Below are 19979 nucleotides of genomic sequence, written 5' to 3' on the forward strand. Positions count from 1 at the left end.
TACCGAAGTTTCTCTTGTTCTCTGCGCAGACGGTCTTTCTCAGCTTGCTCAGCCTGGGCCTTCAGGGCTTTCTCTCGCTCTTCCTTCTCTCGGGCCGCACGTCGAAACTGTTCGAAGCTGTCGCTGGAGGACTTCAGACCAGACAAGGGAGTGGAGGTGGATTTCTGTGCCAGGCTCGCCCAGGAACCCATGTTCTTCAGTTTCACATCCTGGGCACCAAATGAGGACACGTTATGAGGCATAGTCACGTACAATAACCATTCCAGAACCATTGTATTCATTGAAAAGTATAACAAATGAAGTCGTCCCTTCCACCCACCTGTACCTTTTTAGGCGCCACAGGAGTCTTGGGCTCCTGTTTGAATTTCTCTTTGTCCTGCATGGAAGGCGGTGGACCGCTCTGCTCAGAGGAGCGGATCACAGGACGGGAACATTCAAGTGGTTTCATATCTGCTTCTAAAACAAGATGATAAACATTTAGTTCTGGTCCACTAATTTGACTGGCAGAGCGGAACGGAACGGAGATAGTCTATATTTTGTATAACTGTACTGAGACGTTTCACTGTTTCAATTTGCTTGTCTGTGTTTGTGGCATTCTGCCAGAGTATGTGGGTGATGTTTAGTGGAAGGAAAAGGATTTTGCATGGGGTACAGAGCTTTTTTTTTTTTTGATAGCAAAACTTCATTCACACCTGTTCCAGACAAACTTTGTTTTTGCAATGCTTGTAATCAAAAACTGTAAAAACTATACTCTGGCAAAATCTGGTCTGAACAGTAGATATTGCTTGATATTAAACTTGTTTATTGTATAAAAGCAATATGTGTGCACAGTGTGCGTAGTGTGAACATGCGTACAATTGCATGCTTTGAAAAGCAGGAGTTTCACTCACTCTGTTGGCTGTGGCCTGGCATTGTGGGTTTGCTCTCTGGGTGTTTATGAGGGTCTTGTCTCATGGCTGGACTGAAGGGCGCACCACGCATCACAGGTGAAGGAGGCAGCTTCTCTTCTTTAATGCCACCCAAAGCTGAAGGACCTTGCTGTGGTTCCTAAAGCAAACAGAGCAACAAACACATCTAAAAAACCAAAAGCTATTCATCACATCACAGAAATCCATGTGTACACTGGAAAGAATCCATGTCAAAGCAAGGAAATGGAAATGGCACTGACCTTTTTGGGGACCTGAGGAGGGGACTGGTGGACTAAAGCATACTGAGAGATTTGAGGGGAATGCATCATGAGGGGGGAGGGGTTATCTCGCATGTGTGCTGTAGAAATAAAGACACCATTAATATGCAAGCATTTACAGTGCTGTCCAATACAAAAAAAAAAACCTGTTTGAACTCATCAGCTGTGGGACGTCTGCTCTGAAGATTCGGGGAAGCCCTGAAACTGCAGCTAAAAGCTACTCAAAGTAGAGCTACACACAAGATACATTTGCAATAGTAGCAACACTACAAGTTACTGGCAGAAAATAGCTAACTGCTTTTAACTATTTCTAGTAGCGGGATATTTTTTTTTAAATGAGAAGAGCATTTTTCTGGCACAAACTAATGCCAGCAAACTCAAGCATCTACAGTCAAACCAAAATTTATTCGGACACCTTCAACATTTCTCACATTATTACAGTTTAGAAAATGGTAATAAATTATGAAAAGATTCACAAAGTACACTATTATGTAATACCAATTTAGGTCAACCAATTACCAAGCAATGCTTAATTTTGTTCAGTCTGTGGTGTAAAAAGGTCGCATTAGCAATTAAAGAAAAAACACTTGGTCAGGTCAAAGTTTCTGAATTATTTTTGGTCGCAAATTTTTATCAATTTTACTGGTAGTCCACTGTATGAAGAATTTTTGGGTATAATGCGTCACTGTTTACTTTATTTTACTATCCTCACTTACATAAATTAACTATGGTGTCCTGCACCCACTAGTAAAAAAATATCAAAAATTATATCTGGTATCAGAATAATTTTTGGTTCGACTGTAAATCAACTTAAAAAAATTATTACAAAAATAAATGACTAAATATAAATTATTAAATTAGGCATTTTTATGGCAAATACAACTTTCATGTAAACATTCATTTTAGTACAAAAAAAAGTAGTAAACAATAAATAAAAACTTATAGCCATGATGAAATAAAGGCTTTTTAAAACTTTTTGAATAAGATTCGAGTGCCTTGGACTACTATTATTCTTATGAGTTGAATCATCCCTTGCACCCAAAGAGCACCGAGACAAGAACCCTATACCCCGTGCAGCACTTCTTTTGCATTCTTTATTTCGAGGAATAAATAAATAGCTTGTTGTTAGCCATACAATTAGCAATGACAGTTTCAGCAACTTCAGCCGTTAAATGAACCGTTTCTTTACAAGACCGTTGTGTTACCTGAGTTATAGGAGTCAGACTTGTGTTGACGTGGAGAGTGATGCTGCGGTGGCTGCTGCTGGATAATCTGCTGTGCTTTCGTGGAGGGCATGGAGACTTTGTGTTGACTAGGCTGCGTTTGCGTGGTCTGCACCGGGCCTTGAGAGAAGCTCAGCTGCTGCGAGTGCTGCATGTGTCTGGCCTGATGCTGCGAGAGCTGCGGGGAGGGCTGGGCTTGAGTCTGAATGGGAATCTGCGGTGGGGGCAGAGAGCTCTGCTGGCTCATCTGAGACTGAACCTGCACTGACTGCAGCAGAGACTGCTGGCCCGGCTGCTGCAGCCTGCTCTGCAGAGACTGCATTAGTGACATTGGCGGCGGCTGCTGCTGCAGGCGGTTTGGCTGCATGTGCTGCAGGTACATGGGCAGGGGCATGGAGGGAACGGGCTCCTCGTCGTCCTCTAGCAGCATCTGTGGGGGCTGGGAGGAGAGCAAGCCCTGGGGAGTGAGCGTGGGTGGGGAGAGGGGCCGCTGGCGCATTTGCTGGGGAGGATGCAGCAGGTGAGGAGGGAGGTGGTGCTGGGGCTGAGGGGGTTGCTGGGACTGAAGCTGCTGCGGCAGGGTCTGCTGGGGCGTGCTTTGCTGTGGAGGTTTAGGAGGTAGCGGGGCTGCCCTATTACTGGGCCTTGAAGGCTGCTGGGGCATTGCGTTGTGCAGGGCTGCTGGGGACCAACGACACGAAGAGAGAGGAAGACCACAAAAACATGAATAAGTAAAGGGTCAATATAGATCACCTGCTATTTTTAAATAATTTTTGTAAACAAAAGTGCCAGAGAAAGTGAAGAATAGAGCCAATCAGAGCATATCTACTACACACATTTTGAACCAATGAGCGGTGGGCAGTGTGAAAAGCGGCATGGTAGTCCAGCAACAGTAAAACTGGTTAATCCTGTAGGGTATCAGACTGAATCAGACAAGCTAAGGTTTGGTCAAAACATGGTTGAAACATGAGGAGCCAAATTCCACAGAGCTATAACCATGGAGGAGATTTATTTTTGTCAAATGTAAAGCGTTTGTTGTGAAGTGAGGGGAATCAAAATGTTTACATGTTTATAAACATTTTGTTTGATTTACCAGTATTTTATAGCATTCCTCAATGTAATAAAATGTGATGTTTTTGTTTCTCTCAACAATGCAATTTTGACCCGGTACATCCGGAAAGTACACGGTATAAAAGTACTTTTGATGTAATAAACAGGAAGTTTCCACTCACCTGGGGATGGGAGGATGGGGTGCTGGTTCAGGAAAGGGTGCGTCTCAGGAGACACTGGGCCTCCTGGAGGGTGAGCGTTGAGGTGAGGTGGCGCAGGGGAGGGCGAGTCATTGGCATGGTGGGGAAGGTGCATGAGGGGCTGGACGAAGTGGGCCAGAGGGTCAAACGGGTTTTCCAGGAGCCGCGAGGGCTCCAGAGCTGTGACGGGAGGAGGCATGTAAGCGGCGGGAGAGGGATGCTGCTGCTTCAGCTGAGCACTGGGCTGCAGTGCAGGGGTCTGGGGTTGATGGGGAACTTGCGGCTGAGGCATGCCTGGAGCCACCGCCTGGTGATGAGTCTTCTTTCCTTCTCCTCTCCTCCTCTTCTTCAGTTTAGAAGCCATCCCTGAGTTCATGAAGAGGAGATTCTTCATGCATTGCAGTATCTTGCATCATTTAACATCTCAAAAGCATTAGCAATGCAGCTGGTCATGTGTTATATATAGATCTACAGGGCTCACCTGTCTCCGAGTCTTCACTTTCTGAGGAGCTGGACTCACTGCTGCTGCCCGACTCGGATGATGAGCCTTTGGTCTTTACAGCACTCATTGCCTCCATGGACTTCTCTGGAACTGAAGGACGAGAAACAAACAACAACCCATAAGAATTTGTATACACTTGGTATTTATGATGAGTTTTGGTGATGCAATGTAACAGACAGCATTAAATACAAGTGTTAAAAGGGATCCAATGTGTTTAAACCAGGATTTAAACCAATCGGATTTAAACCAATTCTATTTAAGATTGTGAAAGTTCTGTTTATATGAACAATAAATTTTATAATCAGATTCATGTTTTCATCTACAAGTGATTTAATCTATTCTGAACAAAACTTTCAGTCTCTTCCAGTGACCAGTTTAAAAATAAACCTTTATAAGATGTAAAACAAATGTAAATCTACACATCATGGCACTGCGCATGTGCACAAGGTGTTTTTGAATCTGACTGAGAAGAGAGCTGGATTCAAGCATTTACATGCTTAATTTTTTCCTGTTGATTGGATTATTTCAGGTCTTCTAAACCACTTCCAATTTGATCAATTTCATTTAGTTAGAGCTTATTCGGATCAGTTGTGGTGTTTACATGAAGGCTACTTAATCCGATTGCACAATGAATCCAATTATTAACTTATTTATTTGGTTGCATGTAAACTTAGCTAGTGAGTTGAAATTACTCAAAACTACCTTCTGCACATATCACATTGGGAAAGTAAATGCTAATGCATCTCAGACAATATTCTGGGACAGATGTGTCCAATCTTTCTCCTGGAGGGCCACCTTCCAGCAGAGTTAGTTCACCCAAAAATGAAAATTAGCCCATGAATTACTCACCCTCAAGGCATCCTAGGCAACCCACCCACAAGGTGTACATGACTTTCTTCTTTCAGACGAATCCAGTCGAAGTTATATAAAAAATGGTCTTTGATCTTCCAAGCTGTTTAATGGCACTCAGCGGGTGTTACAGTTCATCAGTCCAAAAGGAGTGAAATAAAGTGCATCCATCCATAATAAAAAGTGCCTCACACGGCTCCGGGGGGTGAACAAAGGCCTCTTGTAGCGAATCGATGCGTTTTTGTAAGAAAAATAACCAGATTTAAAACGTAATAATCAATTTAATGTAGCTTGCACTCACTGTTGTACACGGAAGCAGCTCCGGGCGGATGACGTATAATAATAATACATTTATTTTATAGCTCAGAAGTGACGAACGCGGAAGTGCAGGGGAGAGATAAAAAAACAACGGTCACTTATTAGAAGTACAAAATGAGGATTTGTAAAGAAGAATGTTGGAGGATTTCGATATAAGTCAAGAGGAGACTGGTTTTCCTTAGCTAAAGTCAGGAAACTGCATCCTTTGCTCCTGTAAACAAACGTTGGTTTTCACAAGACCCACCGGTGCATGCGCAGCGCTGACCTCATACGTCATCCGCCCGGAGCTGCTTCAGTGTACAACTGTTGGCGCAAGCTAGATTTAAGTGATTATTACGTTTTGAATATGGATATTTTTCTTACAAAAACGCATCGATTCGCTACAGGAGGCCTTTGTTCACCCCCCGGAGCCGTGTGAGGCACTTTTTATTATGGATGGACGCGCTTTATTTCACTTCTTTTGGACTGATGAACTGCAACACCTGCTGAGTGCCATTAAACAGCTTGGAAGATCAAAGTCCATTTTTAATATAACTTCGACTGGATTCATTTGAAAGAAATAAGTCACATACGCCTAGGAAGTAAATAATGGGGTAATTTCATTTTTGGGTTAACTCTCCCTTTAAGCTCTATCCCCAATTAAACACACCTAAACCAGCTAATCAAGGTTTTCAGGATCACTAGAAACTTCCTAGTTTTGGATCTAAACTCTGCACGAATGTGGCCCTACAGCGGCAGGAAACCCCTTTTCTAGGTTTACCTACAAAATTGTGTCAAAACAAGTGTATGTACGGCCAATCCTCGGATCAGACTGAGCACTTTTGGTTAGCCCACCAGAAACAGAAGTGTTAACAGGGCATGGTAAAGGAGATTTGTTTAATCACTCACCACCGGCAGGCTTCTTCTTCTTGCGAAGGCAGGACGACACGTATCTCTCCAGTTCCCGCAGCGTAGAAGGCTTTAACGTCTCAAAGTCGATCTCAATCTCATCTGGGTTGGAGTTCTTAAGCGAGGGCTCACGGGACTGGATGATGTGGACCACACGGCCCAGCTTGTCTCCAGGCAGCTTGTTAATGTCCAGGCTCAACTGTCTCTTTTCTTCATAGGACATAGGTTTACATTTCTCTCCAGCAGGCATGCCTGCCATTGCAGCTCCTCCAGTCAGACCCAGATCCTCCTCAGGATCCAGGCCCACCACAGGCTGCAGGGTTGGTGGAGCAGCACCGGGGGGAGTCATGGAGCGATTGCCCTTACCTCCCTCCTTCTTGCTATAGGGCATAAGACAACAAGAACGTCTCATTTTCAATGACACCATACACTGAAAGTCTAAACTGCAAAATTCTCAGACTCTCCACATCGATAGAAGTGATTAAACCATGTACTAATTTCTTGCCTAAAATGTGGTTGCATAACCAAATATAACTCACCTCAGCTTCTTGGGCTTCTTAGGCAGAGGATCCTTGTTCTTAGGCTTTCCTTGAGCCTTGAGGGTAGGAGGCGGATCCTGGATCTCTTCCAGTGCAGGCACGACACCCTTTTTGTTTTTGTGCTTTTCTTTCTTCTTCTCCTTCTTTTCCTTCTCTTTCTTCTTTGGTTTGCTGGCCTGAGGCTGGGACAAGGCAGCCAGCTGCTCATGAACCGCTTTCAGCTGAGCAACAAAAGAGAAGAAACAAAATAGGGAGATTAAAGTCTTCTCAGTGGACAGTAAAATAAAAACTTTTTGACAGATCTTTGAGCCAGCCTGTCCTTCGAAAGACCTCTTCCTTAGGGACGTGCTGGCAAAAACTGAGCGTATATCTGCTCACTTGCTCCTGAAGCTCTGCTAGCCTCTGGGCTCTCTCCTCTTCAGAGTCGTCCGTGGAGGAGTCAGATTCAGATGAGGAATCACTGGAGCTGTCCGAGGACGTGCCCATGGGAGGCTGTGTCTTGACAGGAGCCGGGTGGAGCACTGGCGCAGGAGTGGGTGCCAGCATTTCCTCTGGCTCATCGGGCATTTTAGCAAAACGCATCTCAAACACATCCTACAAAAAGAGAAAACCTTTTGATGATCTAGTATAAGACGATTCTAATCTTCATTTCAGAATTCAGCGATGTACATTTCACGTTACATTCAATGTCTTTATTCACGGCATTTACAAATGTCAACAACTGGTGAATGGAGGATGCCGTGTTCAGAACTGTTTTTGTTGTGTGTCGTGGGTTTCGTGATAACGGAGATGGAATGTAAAATGCACAATTTACACAATTGAAAGAGCACGAAAATCTGACTAAATCCCCTATGACAACTTGCAGTGTTGCATATTGAGGCTGAGAAAAGAACAACGTGCAGACAACAGGTAAATGCCGTTATCGCTGTTTTCCATGTTCGCGGAGTAAATATTTTTACACAGTAGCCAGTATTTCGTATGTGTTTGGCAACCAGTGCCAACCAGTGTACACGTACGTCACTGGCAGTTCCTATAGAACTGTTTTAGACCCTACTCTGAAGTAGGAGCTCATTTAGTTCCCCCAAACTGAGTTCCTAGAACTAAATACGTTCCTAGTTCCTGCAGTGCAAACACTCCAAAAAGCGGCAACTTCCGCCAATAGTTCTAGAAACTATGAAAAGTTTCCTCCGGTGCAAAAGCCCCTATAGAAACTATAAGAAAGTGGTACATTATTGGTTCTTTTTTGCACTGTTCACGGATTTAGCATTGGAAACATGAATGTTTTAATTTCCTAACCACTTTCACCCTTTTCTGTCTATTACAGTCGGAAATTAACAGAGGCTTGGGGCCAAAAATGCCACAACAAATCAAGTTAAGGGGCCAAAAAGTTAGCGATTAAAGTTAGAAAGTGAATGAAAAGCAGCATTACATTTAGATCTGCTCACATCACATTTTTTTTTTACATTTTCTTTTTTTTGCAGCATTGAGCATTACACACGCTACACTGAAGTCAGAGGCTTCAGTGATAGACACCGCTTTCTTTGCTCGCTTTCTGTATACTTTATTCCCAGTTTAAATAACTTTTTTTTTCAATCTACTAAAATAACCAATGTTAAGTAGTCTTGATTTCGCAATGCGTAAACTGTTTTTAGTTTTTGTCTATATAGCCAGAATGTAGTCTCCCAAAACACAAAAACATTATTTTATATTCTCAACATGTGTTATTGATCAACACTAAATCATTATTACAATATCAAGAGCAAAAATCAACAATTGTCATATGTGCCCAGTAATGAGTTGCTGTTTTTTTTTTTTAATTAATAATTTGTATACTTTATGCATGCTCTTTACTTCAGAAAAACGGGTCAAATATTGCCCCATAATGGATAAGTTAATTTCTGACTGCTGTCAGTGCATCACTAGATCTACCAGATACAACAAAGACCAGTAATGCAGCATGGTCTACTGCAAGTCACCGACATTAAATACTGACTAGCCAGCTAGACGCCAGACTAACAACAACAAAAAACACACCTGCCATGCAAGCCCTAATGTACACAGTGTTTTGCAGGTATGCACATACCTGCATTTTGCGTGCCATAGCCACCACTTCATGGTCTGGAGGGTTGTACTTATAGCAGTTGGAGAACATTAACCGTACATCTGCTGCAAACTCCTGAGCATCTCTGTACTGTCTGTTTTCCAACTTGTCCTGAACAACCAAAGAGAAGACTGAACAAATAAGCATGGAAAGGAAGAGTGGCTCATCCTCTGACTGAGAACCAGCAACTATATTTTCACCTTAATAGTGCTGAGGTCCATGGGATGTTTGATGATGTCATGGTAATCGTGCAGCCCTAAAGCATCCACATCCACTGGCTTGTAGAAGGGCCAAGCGTATGCAACGTGCTTCTTAGCAAACATGTCCTTTACAATGCCGGAGCAGTAGCGTAGCTGCTCTTGTTGCTTGGGGCTGTGGGTCCCAGTGATGGGTGTCCAATGGTGCTGGGAGTCCGGTGCCTCCTTTTTGGATAGTTTGCTTGGTCGTGTAGTATCCCGGCGTGGCAGAGTCTTTCCTGACTTCGACTCAGCAGGTGAGGACTCGTTCAGCGGGTCGTTTGCCGTAGGTGTTGTGGTGTCTGCTTTCCTTTTCTGACTTTTTCTCTGCTGTTGATGAAAAAAGCGAGTGAGGACAAAGACGCAAGACTAAAAACTAAGAATGACACTGAGTTTGAATGTTACAGGCCAACTTACTTTGTGAGGCATTGGGATGGGGCTTTGTAGAATAGGAGGGGTGCTCTGCTGCATGAGCACGGGCGGCAGGGCAGTTTGGGTTGGAGGAGGCACAGCCGCCATGATGGGGACCTGTGGGTTGCAGTCAGTGGGGCCCATAGAAAAAGGTGGCCCTAATTGAGGCGCAAGGGGAGGGTGTGTAGGGAGCGAAGGGAGTGTAGGGAGTGAAGGGAGTAAAGGGGGTACTCGAGGGGGCAAGGCTTGCATGGTAGGCTGGGGAGGTAAAGCAGGCGGACCCTGCGGTGGTCCTCTCATTTGTGGCCCAGGGGCAAGACTGGAAAGGCCACGTGTTTGAGGGATTGTGGGCGAAGACTCCAGGCCAGGTGCAATTTTCAGGTTCATGTCTAATAAAACAGAGAGAATACAAAGGAATTAAAATGATAATTTGATATGTCTAAAACAAGCATTTCTGTGATCATAATGTGATGCTACAACATTCAGGATAAAGGGGAGCGATTCACAGCAAGAGGCATCAATCATTTTCAACGAGTGTTTCAGATTTGAGGAAATGCAAATTTAGTGCAAAGGTGCAGTGGCACCAGGACAGACAAGAGGCTGCTAACCTTAAGAGCCATTGGGTGGAGTTTGACGTCCAGCTTCACCTCGCTGGACAAAATGGGTGAAACTAGACACTCCAAACACACCTTAACCCTACCCATACCCTATCGCTAAATATAACTCCACCCATTAGGTCTACAGAGGTGGAGCTTGACTAGGCAAAACTCCACGCATTACATCCAAAGAGGTGGAGCTGGATGTCGTTTGGCTCTGCTCGGGACAGACAGTGAAGCGCATATGAACTTCTGGCCATGGCAGTTGTGTAGGATCCCTAAAAGTGCAGCAGTGCAAGTGGCCCTCAGGTACAAGAGAGTATGAGACTTATACCTGGATCCCTCCTGCCCCGGCCACGACCCTTGCCGGCTGTGGTCGTCAACTCAACCTCCTGCTGGGGCATCTCTGAAATCTTGTGGAGGAACACCTTCTCCAGTGCTTCTGCCATTAAGACTATGTCATCCCCAGGCTGCAGGGGGCGACACATACCATTAACCACACGCCCAAACACACCACTTCGTTCCACTGTGAATAATGGGTGCAGAAATGTGAACCAGTACCTTATTGTAAATATAGCAGTTAGTAAACATGGTGTTGAAGTCTTGAATACATTCTTGGGCATTGATGTAGTAACTGCTCTCGAGGCGTTTCTTGATTGTTCCCATGTCCATAGGGTTTTTGATTATCTTGTAATAGTCCTAGTGAGAGGAGGTTACAAAAGTCAGCATAACACATCACAATCCATAACGTTCATCGTCATAATAAACTTTTTGTGTTGCAATAACAGCAAGCAGCTTTGAGACTTTCCATGGAGAATATTCATGAAGTCAAAGTAACTATTACACCTTTAAGGGGCCGTTCACACAAAGCATATTTGTGTCTAAAAACATGCCTCCTCTGCCAACTTGCTACTGTAAACAAAAGCTCTCAAAGCGTGCCTCGTCTCTGGGGTCTTCTGATTGGTTAACTTTTTTTTGGAACTGACATTGATGAGCGCAGCTGCATGTAAAATTTGAAATTCTTTAAACTTGACACAAAATCTTAAAAACGCAGCGCTCATGTGTGAGATGCTTCAAAAGACTCGAGATGTGAGTGTAACGGTCACACACCTAGCTTGTGTTTACATAGAAAAACGGAAAGACCGCTCTGAGCCAGAGAAACAGGCTTTGCAACGGTCACAACAATCTGCTGGTCTTGAACTAGAAACTGCTAACATCAGAGGCCATGGGGCGGGAAAATGATCTCATCAAGTTTTCAAAACACAGAGACTCATTCTGGCAAGACTAATGGCAAACAAAACTAGATAGCACAATACCACATCATTCACATTTGCTGGGCATTGCGATCATGTCTAATCGCACTGCATTTTCCTGTCAATATTTAAAACTTAATTTGGATTCATAAATATAGGTGTGAACTCTTCTATGCATTTCTCCCTTACTCTAGCTTGTTTCCTAATCTAGCTTTCTAACAAACATATTGTATACTACCAATATTGTGACAAATTGCTTATGCTCCTCTATATTAAGTCGCTTTGGATAAAAGCATCTGCTGAACGCATAAATGTAAAAGATAAATTTTTTTATATAATTTTGTTAATACAACTGTACCAAAAGTAGTTTGCTATGACACTGAATTAAGTCAATTGTTTACAACATCCAAAGTCAAAACTCATCATTATTTTGTATGTCAGGCTTTGCAAAACCCCACAGTAACTGCTTGAGGTAAGCCTACTTACTGATGCGGTTTGTTTGCAAGCAGTTTATGTAGTAACACTAGCAGACCATACCATCAAACAGCACCATGTCATCAAACATCTGCTCCAGCATGACAACTAGCACCATTTCAGTGGCAAAAAATTGCAGTAAAAATCAGTGCAGCTACACTGTCTGACAGGACCTGCTCATCACAGACATGACAGGACTGTAAAAGGATGGTTAGCTCACTCACAGGCAGATTCAGCTTAATGGCGTCAACAGGAGAGTGGAAAGGCCAAGCGAACTGGTGCTTCCAAAGAGTCTTCAGCACCACCTTCAGCAGGTACTGCAGCTGGTTGGTCTGGCGCTTGGGCCGGGAAGGGCTAGTGGTTTCTGAGGGGCCGGGGTTGAAGATGGAAGGGGCCTGGGACGAGGGCTGCCCCTGACTGCTGCTGCTCCCCGACATCTGCACTGCGTCCAGGCCGTCCCCCATACTGGTGGGGTGGATCGCGGGCAGAGGGACGGGAGGGGGTGGGGCAGGACACCAATCGTTCAGTCTCGAGCCGGGCGCGGGCTCCACAGGGAGAGCACCGCTAATTCCATTGCACTCCTCGCTGGGCTCTCTGTGAAGGAAGCAAATCATAGTCATTAGCTCTTCAATTTACATCTATGCCATCTGCATCAGATCCATCACTGTAATCATCACTATCATCTCAATTATACTTAACTACCAGCAAACATCCTCTCTGCCCCCAAAACAGCATTATTCAAATAGTTCATATTTGCTTTAGTAATTGCCCATGGATTCTCTAATTATCCCCCGATGCGGTCTGAATCAATTACATCTTCCGCAAGACTCATACTGGGTTTTGGACTGCTGTTATTACTCTGTGACACGTCCAAGTAGGTGCAGTCTAGCCAACTGTGGAACAAGCATTGCTGTATGTTTATTATTAAAAATGAATGGAATTCACAGGAGTAACAGAAATATGCCGCTTATTTCACCGAGATGGCTTTTATAGAATATTAATAACCAAAATTCAAAATTTCATGTTTAATTCAATGTGCCATTTGTTATATCTTTGCCATCTGCTATATCTTTAGCTACTTCTGAAATATAAAGTGAAAATTGCTTAATCACATTTTTGTATAATAGTTTTTTTTTTTTTAACATAACCAACAATACAGTGTCTTAAACCAAAAGTAGCAAGCATTTCTGCCATATTGTGATGTGCATCCAAGTAAAACGGACTAACGAAAAAAACAAAATGTAGGGACTTGCATGGTTGTGTGCATTGCTTGTTAAACGGATGGAGGCAGATGTGAATGAGAACTTGCAGTCAACTGTAAGAAAGGGGCAGAGTTCAAGCAGACTAAATGACTGGAGAAGTCCGGTATATTTAATCAGAAAGAAGACTGTCTTTTTACTGGAAGACTGAGTTATTACTTCAAAATTACAAGGTAAAAAAAATGTATAGATAAATCAATCAACAACATGCATTTAGAAACTAGATAGCATGAGCTTTCATTTCATGCTGACTTTAACACTGAAACCTGAATACTTGATTCTGCTGATACCCAAAAACTACTGTGCTTATTTGTTCTCTAACGTGTCATTTTTTTCTTTAATATTTTTTAAAATAAAATAAAAATAAAGACGAATAATTCTATTAGTTACCAGTTACTAGAATTCCATGAAAAATATAATATGTTCACATAACTGAATAATACTTGGTTACATTTTCTACAGCATTTTTTATTTGAAAATCTATAGTGATGACACAAAGAGTTTTCTGGCACTGGTATCGACTACTGAAATTGACAAACACAAGAAAACAACCTTTTGATTTACAGCTTTCAAATTTGCATCAGGCGATTTCCAATAAAGAAAAGCATGCTTATTGAAAACAAGCGCCATGGCTTTCTATGGGTTGGCCAATGACTGGTAGTTTGCTTTGGTAAGATGATTGTGCTTAAGTAAAGGAAAAACAGAGAGAGAGGAAGAAGAGAAGAGAGACACAGAGCGCACAGCAGTGTCAGCTCATCAACACGTGACCAGGAGCCCTCACCCACCAATTGAAGCCCCATCACAGAGTAGTGTAGGAGAGTACAGCTGGTGTGGAGCTCAGCAAACCAAACACATATGCTGCCGCAGACCATCCTGCACCTCCACAATCAATTCTTGTTCCTCAGCCAGTTGTTTTTCGATTGAAGCATGTTAAAGGTTAGCCTGGTAATTGATACCAAAGGAGGGCCCAAATGTCTTCGTCTCTCTAGTAATCACACCCCCACCACTACTACCGCTGCCTGGGTAATCTGGCAATTCCCACACCTACACTTCCTGCTAATGAAACCTCATATCACCTCATACTGCTGTCTAGAGCCTTGCATTTAATCTTTCTACAAGAGAAACCTGTAAACAACAGTAATGCAGCACTACTACTGAAAGTATTACTTGGATGGGTCAACTGAAAAACGCTTCAAGTTTAGACAGTTGTAAATAATCAGAATGGGAACATTCAGAGCAAACTAGGGCTGTGCAAAAAATCAAATGCGATTTTCATGCGCATCTCGTCAATAAAGCCGCTCCTGTGATTAGTAGTAAATCTCCAGCACGTGCGTTCAGATGGAGCGGCATTTACTACACAGAGCCGTAGTTCACTGACAAGCTAGGCAATATCACGTTGAAAATCGCAGGCGATTTATTGCCGATTTTGAATGCGATTTTGTGTAGCTTGTCAGTGAACTACGGCTCTGTGTAGTAAATGCCGCTCCATCTGAACGCACGTGCTGGAGATTTACTACTAATCACAGGAGCGGCTTTACTGATGAGATGCGCATGAAAATCGCATTAAATTTTTTTGCACAGCCCTAGAGCAAACTGGATGTGTCTGTGCTTAAAGAAATAGGAAACAGGATCAGAGGAATGTGTTATGACATCTGATGAAGTGTGCGGACAGACTGCTACTCCCCGGCAGCATGTATCTCACAGTCACACAAGTGCTGTAGTGACTCATTGGCACAGTCCCCGTCTCCTGTCAAGTCTTCATAAAACATGATACACCAGAATGCATTCAGCCGGGATGAGTCCACAGCGACTGCCATTCCTGAATTATTCAGAATGACTGAGAGGGGGGAAAACACAAAATTCACCTAGCAAAAATAATCTGAATTTGCTTCAGCAGTATGAAGCAAAATTAATCCAGTTTCTGTCAATGCATCCTCCAGTGTGCTTTCCTGCAGTCAAATTAGGGGTATTTACAGCTGCTGGTCAAACAATAAAAAAGAAACTGAACTTGTGTTCAGTCATTTAATGTACACGAGCTTTGGCTGTAGTAAAAACAATAGTGTTATAATGATTTTACAGCACAGCAGCTGCCAAGTGTCCTGCACCAGGCCCACAGCAAAGCCTCTCACTGACACACTTCATTTCACTTCTCTTTTAGCTTCGTTACAACATTCAATCTTGATATTAGGCCAATCTTTGGGTTTCAATCATGAAACCTGAGCAGAACAAACTCGAAGTTGTTCATAAAACTCCATGCAATAGTTTACACAAGAATGGTTTTTAAAACTATTTATACAAATTTGTCATGATTGTTTCATGACGCACGCCCTTTGACTAATAATGCGAGTAAAAGTAAAATGCGATTCATTTCTCAGTGGTACGGCAGAGCATTACTCCAGCTCAACTAGTAGAGAAGCAAGATCAGGAGTTCAATTCCCAAGGAAAACACAAGCTAATGAAAAATAAAAGACACTAAAAGCACCTGCCAAATGAATAAAAATATGTCCACAATGAAATGCAGCAGTTCACAAAAAGCTTAGCATAAGCCATTTCCTACACACACACACACACTATACCTACACATACTAAAATTGAAACGCCTGTACAGGAAAATGAAGATACACTGATCCACTTACACCTATCACTTTACACTGATAAAAAAAAAAGGAACCACTGAATTGTTGTTTGGTAACAATTAATTAAAATGAATTCACAGAAAGCAATCAAAATGTACAAAATACAAAGAAATTCAATAAATTGTATAAACAAATATCCTTATCTTTTTGTCATACTTGAGATCTACTTTTACTTCTACAATTACAAGTATTCAACAAAGACTAGAAAAGAAATACACAATGTGTGGTTGGGGGAAAATGGGGACTTTTTCTTCTAAAAATCTGTTGGAATCAGCAGCTGAAATAGTTTCAAAAATTCCAAAGTTAGAATAGAATAGTTTAGGTAGCAGCATCCTTTTGAAACAACACCAATGTCTATTGTAACATCCTAAACATCTTACAATAGAAAAAAAAGAAAAAGAAAAAAAAAACTTCTGAAGTCTTAAATACAGGTTGACAAAAAAAATAAAATAATGAATATATATATATAAGAGACAGAGAGAGAGAGAGCGAGAGAGAGAGAGATAAACCTCATATTTCAGCCTAATAAATGATTATGCAATGCTATATATAACTGTTACATAACAAAAACCCCAAAACAGAAACTTGCAGAAATCACATAAATGGCACGTTTCAACTACAGAACAGCAATTTTCACCAAAAGGTCACAAGTTTTCAGGTATGAAATAAACAAACTGAGCGTAGAACAAACTGAATATATATATATAAAAAAAATTATACTTTTGGTAAACTAGGGGGTTTCTATTCTCCCACGCAGACCTGTCAAAACTCAGGACACTCGGTGTTCAGAAGCAATCCAAGACACCAATCGTTTACAAGATGCTAATCGTCCCATCTGTAGTGAAGGTCCCTAGATTGGGCAATGGTCTGACTGTAACTCCAGAACAGGATGTGTGTGAGCAAGTTTTCTAGAAGGTAAATATTTCTTTTGCGTCTGCCAGAGCCTGTAGCTGCTGTGAGGGTCTGCGGGTCTGACTAGCATCCTCCTTTCTTCATGCTGTGGATCTCTGAAGAGCTCAGGTGTGGGATTTCAGCTCAGAGTTAACTTCACTGTTCCGATCAGCTCTGTAATGGGGGACATCATGTCCAAGTCGGTACACAAAAAGCACAAGAATAAACTTCAGCCCAAAGCCACGAGCACACACACAAAAGTACCAAGCTAAAAATACCCCCAACTATAGGGCCTTTCGCACCGCGGGAACCTTTTCATAGTACCAGAACTAATTGTGGAACAACCCACTTTTTGCCGTTTTCGCACCGCCGGAACTGGGTGCTTTTTTTAGTACCGGACTGCCTTTTTCGAGAACCAAATTAGCTCCTACTCCGGAGCAGGGTCTAACCAGCACAACTGGTACTAATCGTGACGTAAGTAGACACCAACAAAAACACCGCTCCGATCACAGCGTCCTCCATCCTCCTGTTGTTAACGTTGTTCTGTTTCCGTTGTTGAACGGCGCGCACAAATGATGTCACTGTCTGTCGACCGGCTTACGTACACTGTCCGTGCGAATGCAACCCTTTAAATGGTACTGGGAAATAGTTCGCGCAAAATTGTCCCAGTACTTTAGTACTGTACATTTAGTTCTGGAACTAAAGCGGTGCGAAAGGCCCTTATGGAGGAAATGCAACCAAAACGGGGTGGGCTGGGGCTGAGCTGAATTACCCCGCAGGTCTACTGACACGACACATTCAGGCCGCCACACATTTCCCGAGTCTAAAAGTATCTGTATACACACAAAGCAGTTTTTATGTCTGACTAACAGCATTCCTGATGACTCACTTATTGACGAGAGAAACAGTGGTCACATGACCACTGTATCAACCCTAGAGCTCAGATGCAGAAAAAGAGGGAACTGACGATCTGCCAGCGTGACTAGCCAGGATAGAATGCCAAACTGTCTGTTACCAGTAAATGCTCACTCATACACTGCTCCAGGGAAACATTTAGGGCCTACCTTAAAATCAAGTTAAAACTCATATAGACGAATACACGTCACACAAAGCTGACCTAATTACACTACACTTATACCAGTGGTTCTCAAAGTGTGGGGCCATCAGCAGAAAACGAAAAGACCAATACCATACCAATACCAATATGGCTGGGCGATATGGGCAAAAATTCATATCTTGGTATTTTTTTGTCCTATTTGCGATATACGGTATACAGTATATGTCGGTATTTTCATTTTTGTACTTCGATTTAAAAAAAAATCTGTATTTAATATATATATATATATATATATATATATATTTCACTTGCCGCCCAATGTTGTCCAACAAAACAATACATATTAAAGGCTATGAAAACAAATAAAGTGAATGTAACCATGTAAGCCTTTATATTATGTGCAAAAAAGGGTTGAAAATCACATTTCATTCCAACATTGTAATGTTGCGATCTAAAAACAAAAATAAGTCTTTTAAAGCAGAAGTTAAATTCACTAAACTAAAAATAAAAATAAATGAGAACAAAAGCACAGTTATGTTAGGCTATTTTGATTACCCCATTACAGTCACTTTACAGTCAGTGCTATCATAAAAATATACTTAATTGTAGGTTTAAAATTCTACATATCACATTTATTGTCCAACTACAAATATTTCAGCGAAATGTATATTTGTCAGGATTATTGTGCTCCTATTTCATTGAGCTCTGTCTGTTTGGCGTGCGGCGCTCGTTCACTGAAGTTTAGCGGAGAATCCCAAAGCAGAAGGCTCATGCACTTCTGACAGAAAAATGGAAATATTTCCATGACTTTCTAACATTTACAGTTGGAGAATATACCGGTGAAATGTAAGTTATGCATTCAGGAAGACAGCACATCTCAAACACATTTAACAGCGCGAGTATCCTAGTGTCTCTGTCAGCGGCACACGCAGCCTTACTGTCAGAGCATCTGACAGGCCGAGCCACTTAAACTAATATGCGAAACAAACCTATAAACTATGTCTTACCAGTTTTTAAAGGCCTTAACATGAAGCTTGTCACATGTTTAGAACAAATTGGATTATGCACTTTCTCCGCAGCAGCTCAGTCTGTGTCCTCCGCTATATTTTCAGATGCGCTCGTATCAAACTAGTGTATATCGATATAAACGGTATTGCCTCATATCAAAGAAAATATCGATATATCGTACAAACTCGATATACCGCCCAGCCCTACTTACCAATATCCAGCAACTACCAAATTGTCCCTAGCAATAATTTTGATCAAACAGTTAAATATATGTATGTTTTTGTAATTTCGGGCACATCTAAAATATATCATAGCATTGATATTACCTAAGACGTTAAAGTAAATACGTTAGAAAACTGCGCGCTTTCAAGGATGCATATTTAATACATGGGCTGAGTAGTAGTCGCACACCAGAGGTGAAGCGCAGCACTGCGTTTAGAACAACTCACAGGTATTGCACTATTGAGTTCAAGACAGTCCAAAACAATTAACAGAAAAGATCACTTTAGAAAATTAAGTTGCGTCGATGAGATTGAAGTATGGTGTTTGACAAAACAGAGCAAACGAAAAGAGAAAGCGCGACCTATAGCTATTATTAGCTCTCCAGCATACGGACAGAAAGAAACGCTGTGCTGAAATTTGAACATATAAACTTCTAGCCTAGAATGAAGTCATTATGTACATTACCAATAATTTGGGACAAATATAATGTGATTTTATGGAAAGCTATTTGTGAGTTGCGCTCTGTGGTGCGGCAGGATCTTGAACAGCGTCGCTGTGAACAGTCTTAACTTTAAATTTGTTCAACTAAATGTAGGCCTACAAAGCAAACTGTTAGCTAAAATATACACAAAATAAAAAACAACACTGAAATAAGAGCGTGCAGTTCTGCTGTTATGTCCCCACCAGTGTCAAAAGCAAATATACGCCCTTGACAAAGAGAGTAACAGACAGTTATTCTCTGTTATTTTTTCAATGTTTCAAGTAGGGATGCACCGATACCACTTTTTGCAGAACGAGCCTGATACCGATACTTTCATTTTTGGTACTCGCCGATACCGATACCTGTATTTTCACAGCATTTGTATTTTTTTTTTTAAATATTGGGTACAGAAACAAAATAATATTAATAATAATAATAATATGAATCATGTTAGTTGGCTTCATTTAGCAAACAGATATTACCTTCAGTTATTTCCACACTTACCACACTTAGTTAAAATGTATTGTATAAGCTTTTGTTACTTTCACTGTTCATTTTAATGGCGCATTAGAGCTGCTCCATTGCAGCAGCTCAATACT

General features: G+C 41.9%; 1 protein-coding gene across 6 annotated transcripts in view; it reads right to left on the reverse strand.

Moving 5' to 3' along the window:
- LOC107672460 (bromodomain-containing protein 4-like) overlaps positions 1–19979 on the reverse strand; it is a 73430-nt gene that overhangs the window by 7004 nt on the left and 46447 nt on the right. For 3 of the 6 annotated variants that reach the window (XM_016465658.1, XM_016465657.1, XM_016465652.1), the window contains 16 exons: positions 12051–12420; positions 10661–10798; positions 10434–10569; positions 9510–9892; positions 9057–9425; positions 8839–8967; positions 7134–7349; positions 6756–6976; positions 6217–6596; positions 4141–4251; positions 3642–4025; positions 2392–3090; positions 1169–1266; positions 891–1047; positions 320–456; positions 4–209 (listed from right to left, as the gene is read on the reverse strand). In XM_016465658.1, coding sequence (XP_016321144.1) covers positions 4–209; positions 320–456; positions 891–1047; positions 1169–1266; positions 2392–3090; positions 3642–4025; positions 4141–4251; positions 6217–6596; positions 6756–6976; positions 7134–7349; positions 8839–8967; positions 9057–9425; positions 9510–9892; positions 10434–10569; positions 10661–10798; positions 12051–12290 — 4004 coding nt within the window. In that variant the 5' untranslated portion in view covers positions 12291–12420. The remainder of the gene's footprint in view (positions 1–3; positions 210–319; positions 457–890; positions 1048–1168; positions 1267–2391; positions 3091–3641; positions 4026–4140; positions 4252–6216; positions 6597–6755; positions 6977–7133; positions 7350–8838; positions 8968–9056; positions 9426–9509; positions 9893–10433; positions 10570–10660; positions 10799–12050; positions 12421–19979) is intronic. The other 3 variants (XM_016465655.1, XM_016465654.1, XM_016465656.1) reach the window with 3 other exon arrangements.

Source organism: Sinocyclocheilus anshuiensis, unplaced genomic scaffold (assembly GCF_001515605.1).
Source record: "Sinocyclocheilus anshuiensis isolate Anshui unplaced genomic scaffold, SAMN03320099.WGS_v1.1 scaffold1430, whole genome shotgun sequence".
Taxonomy (NCBI): Eukaryota; Metazoa; Chordata; class Actinopteri; order Cypriniformes; family Cyprinidae; genus Sinocyclocheilus; species Sinocyclocheilus anshuiensis.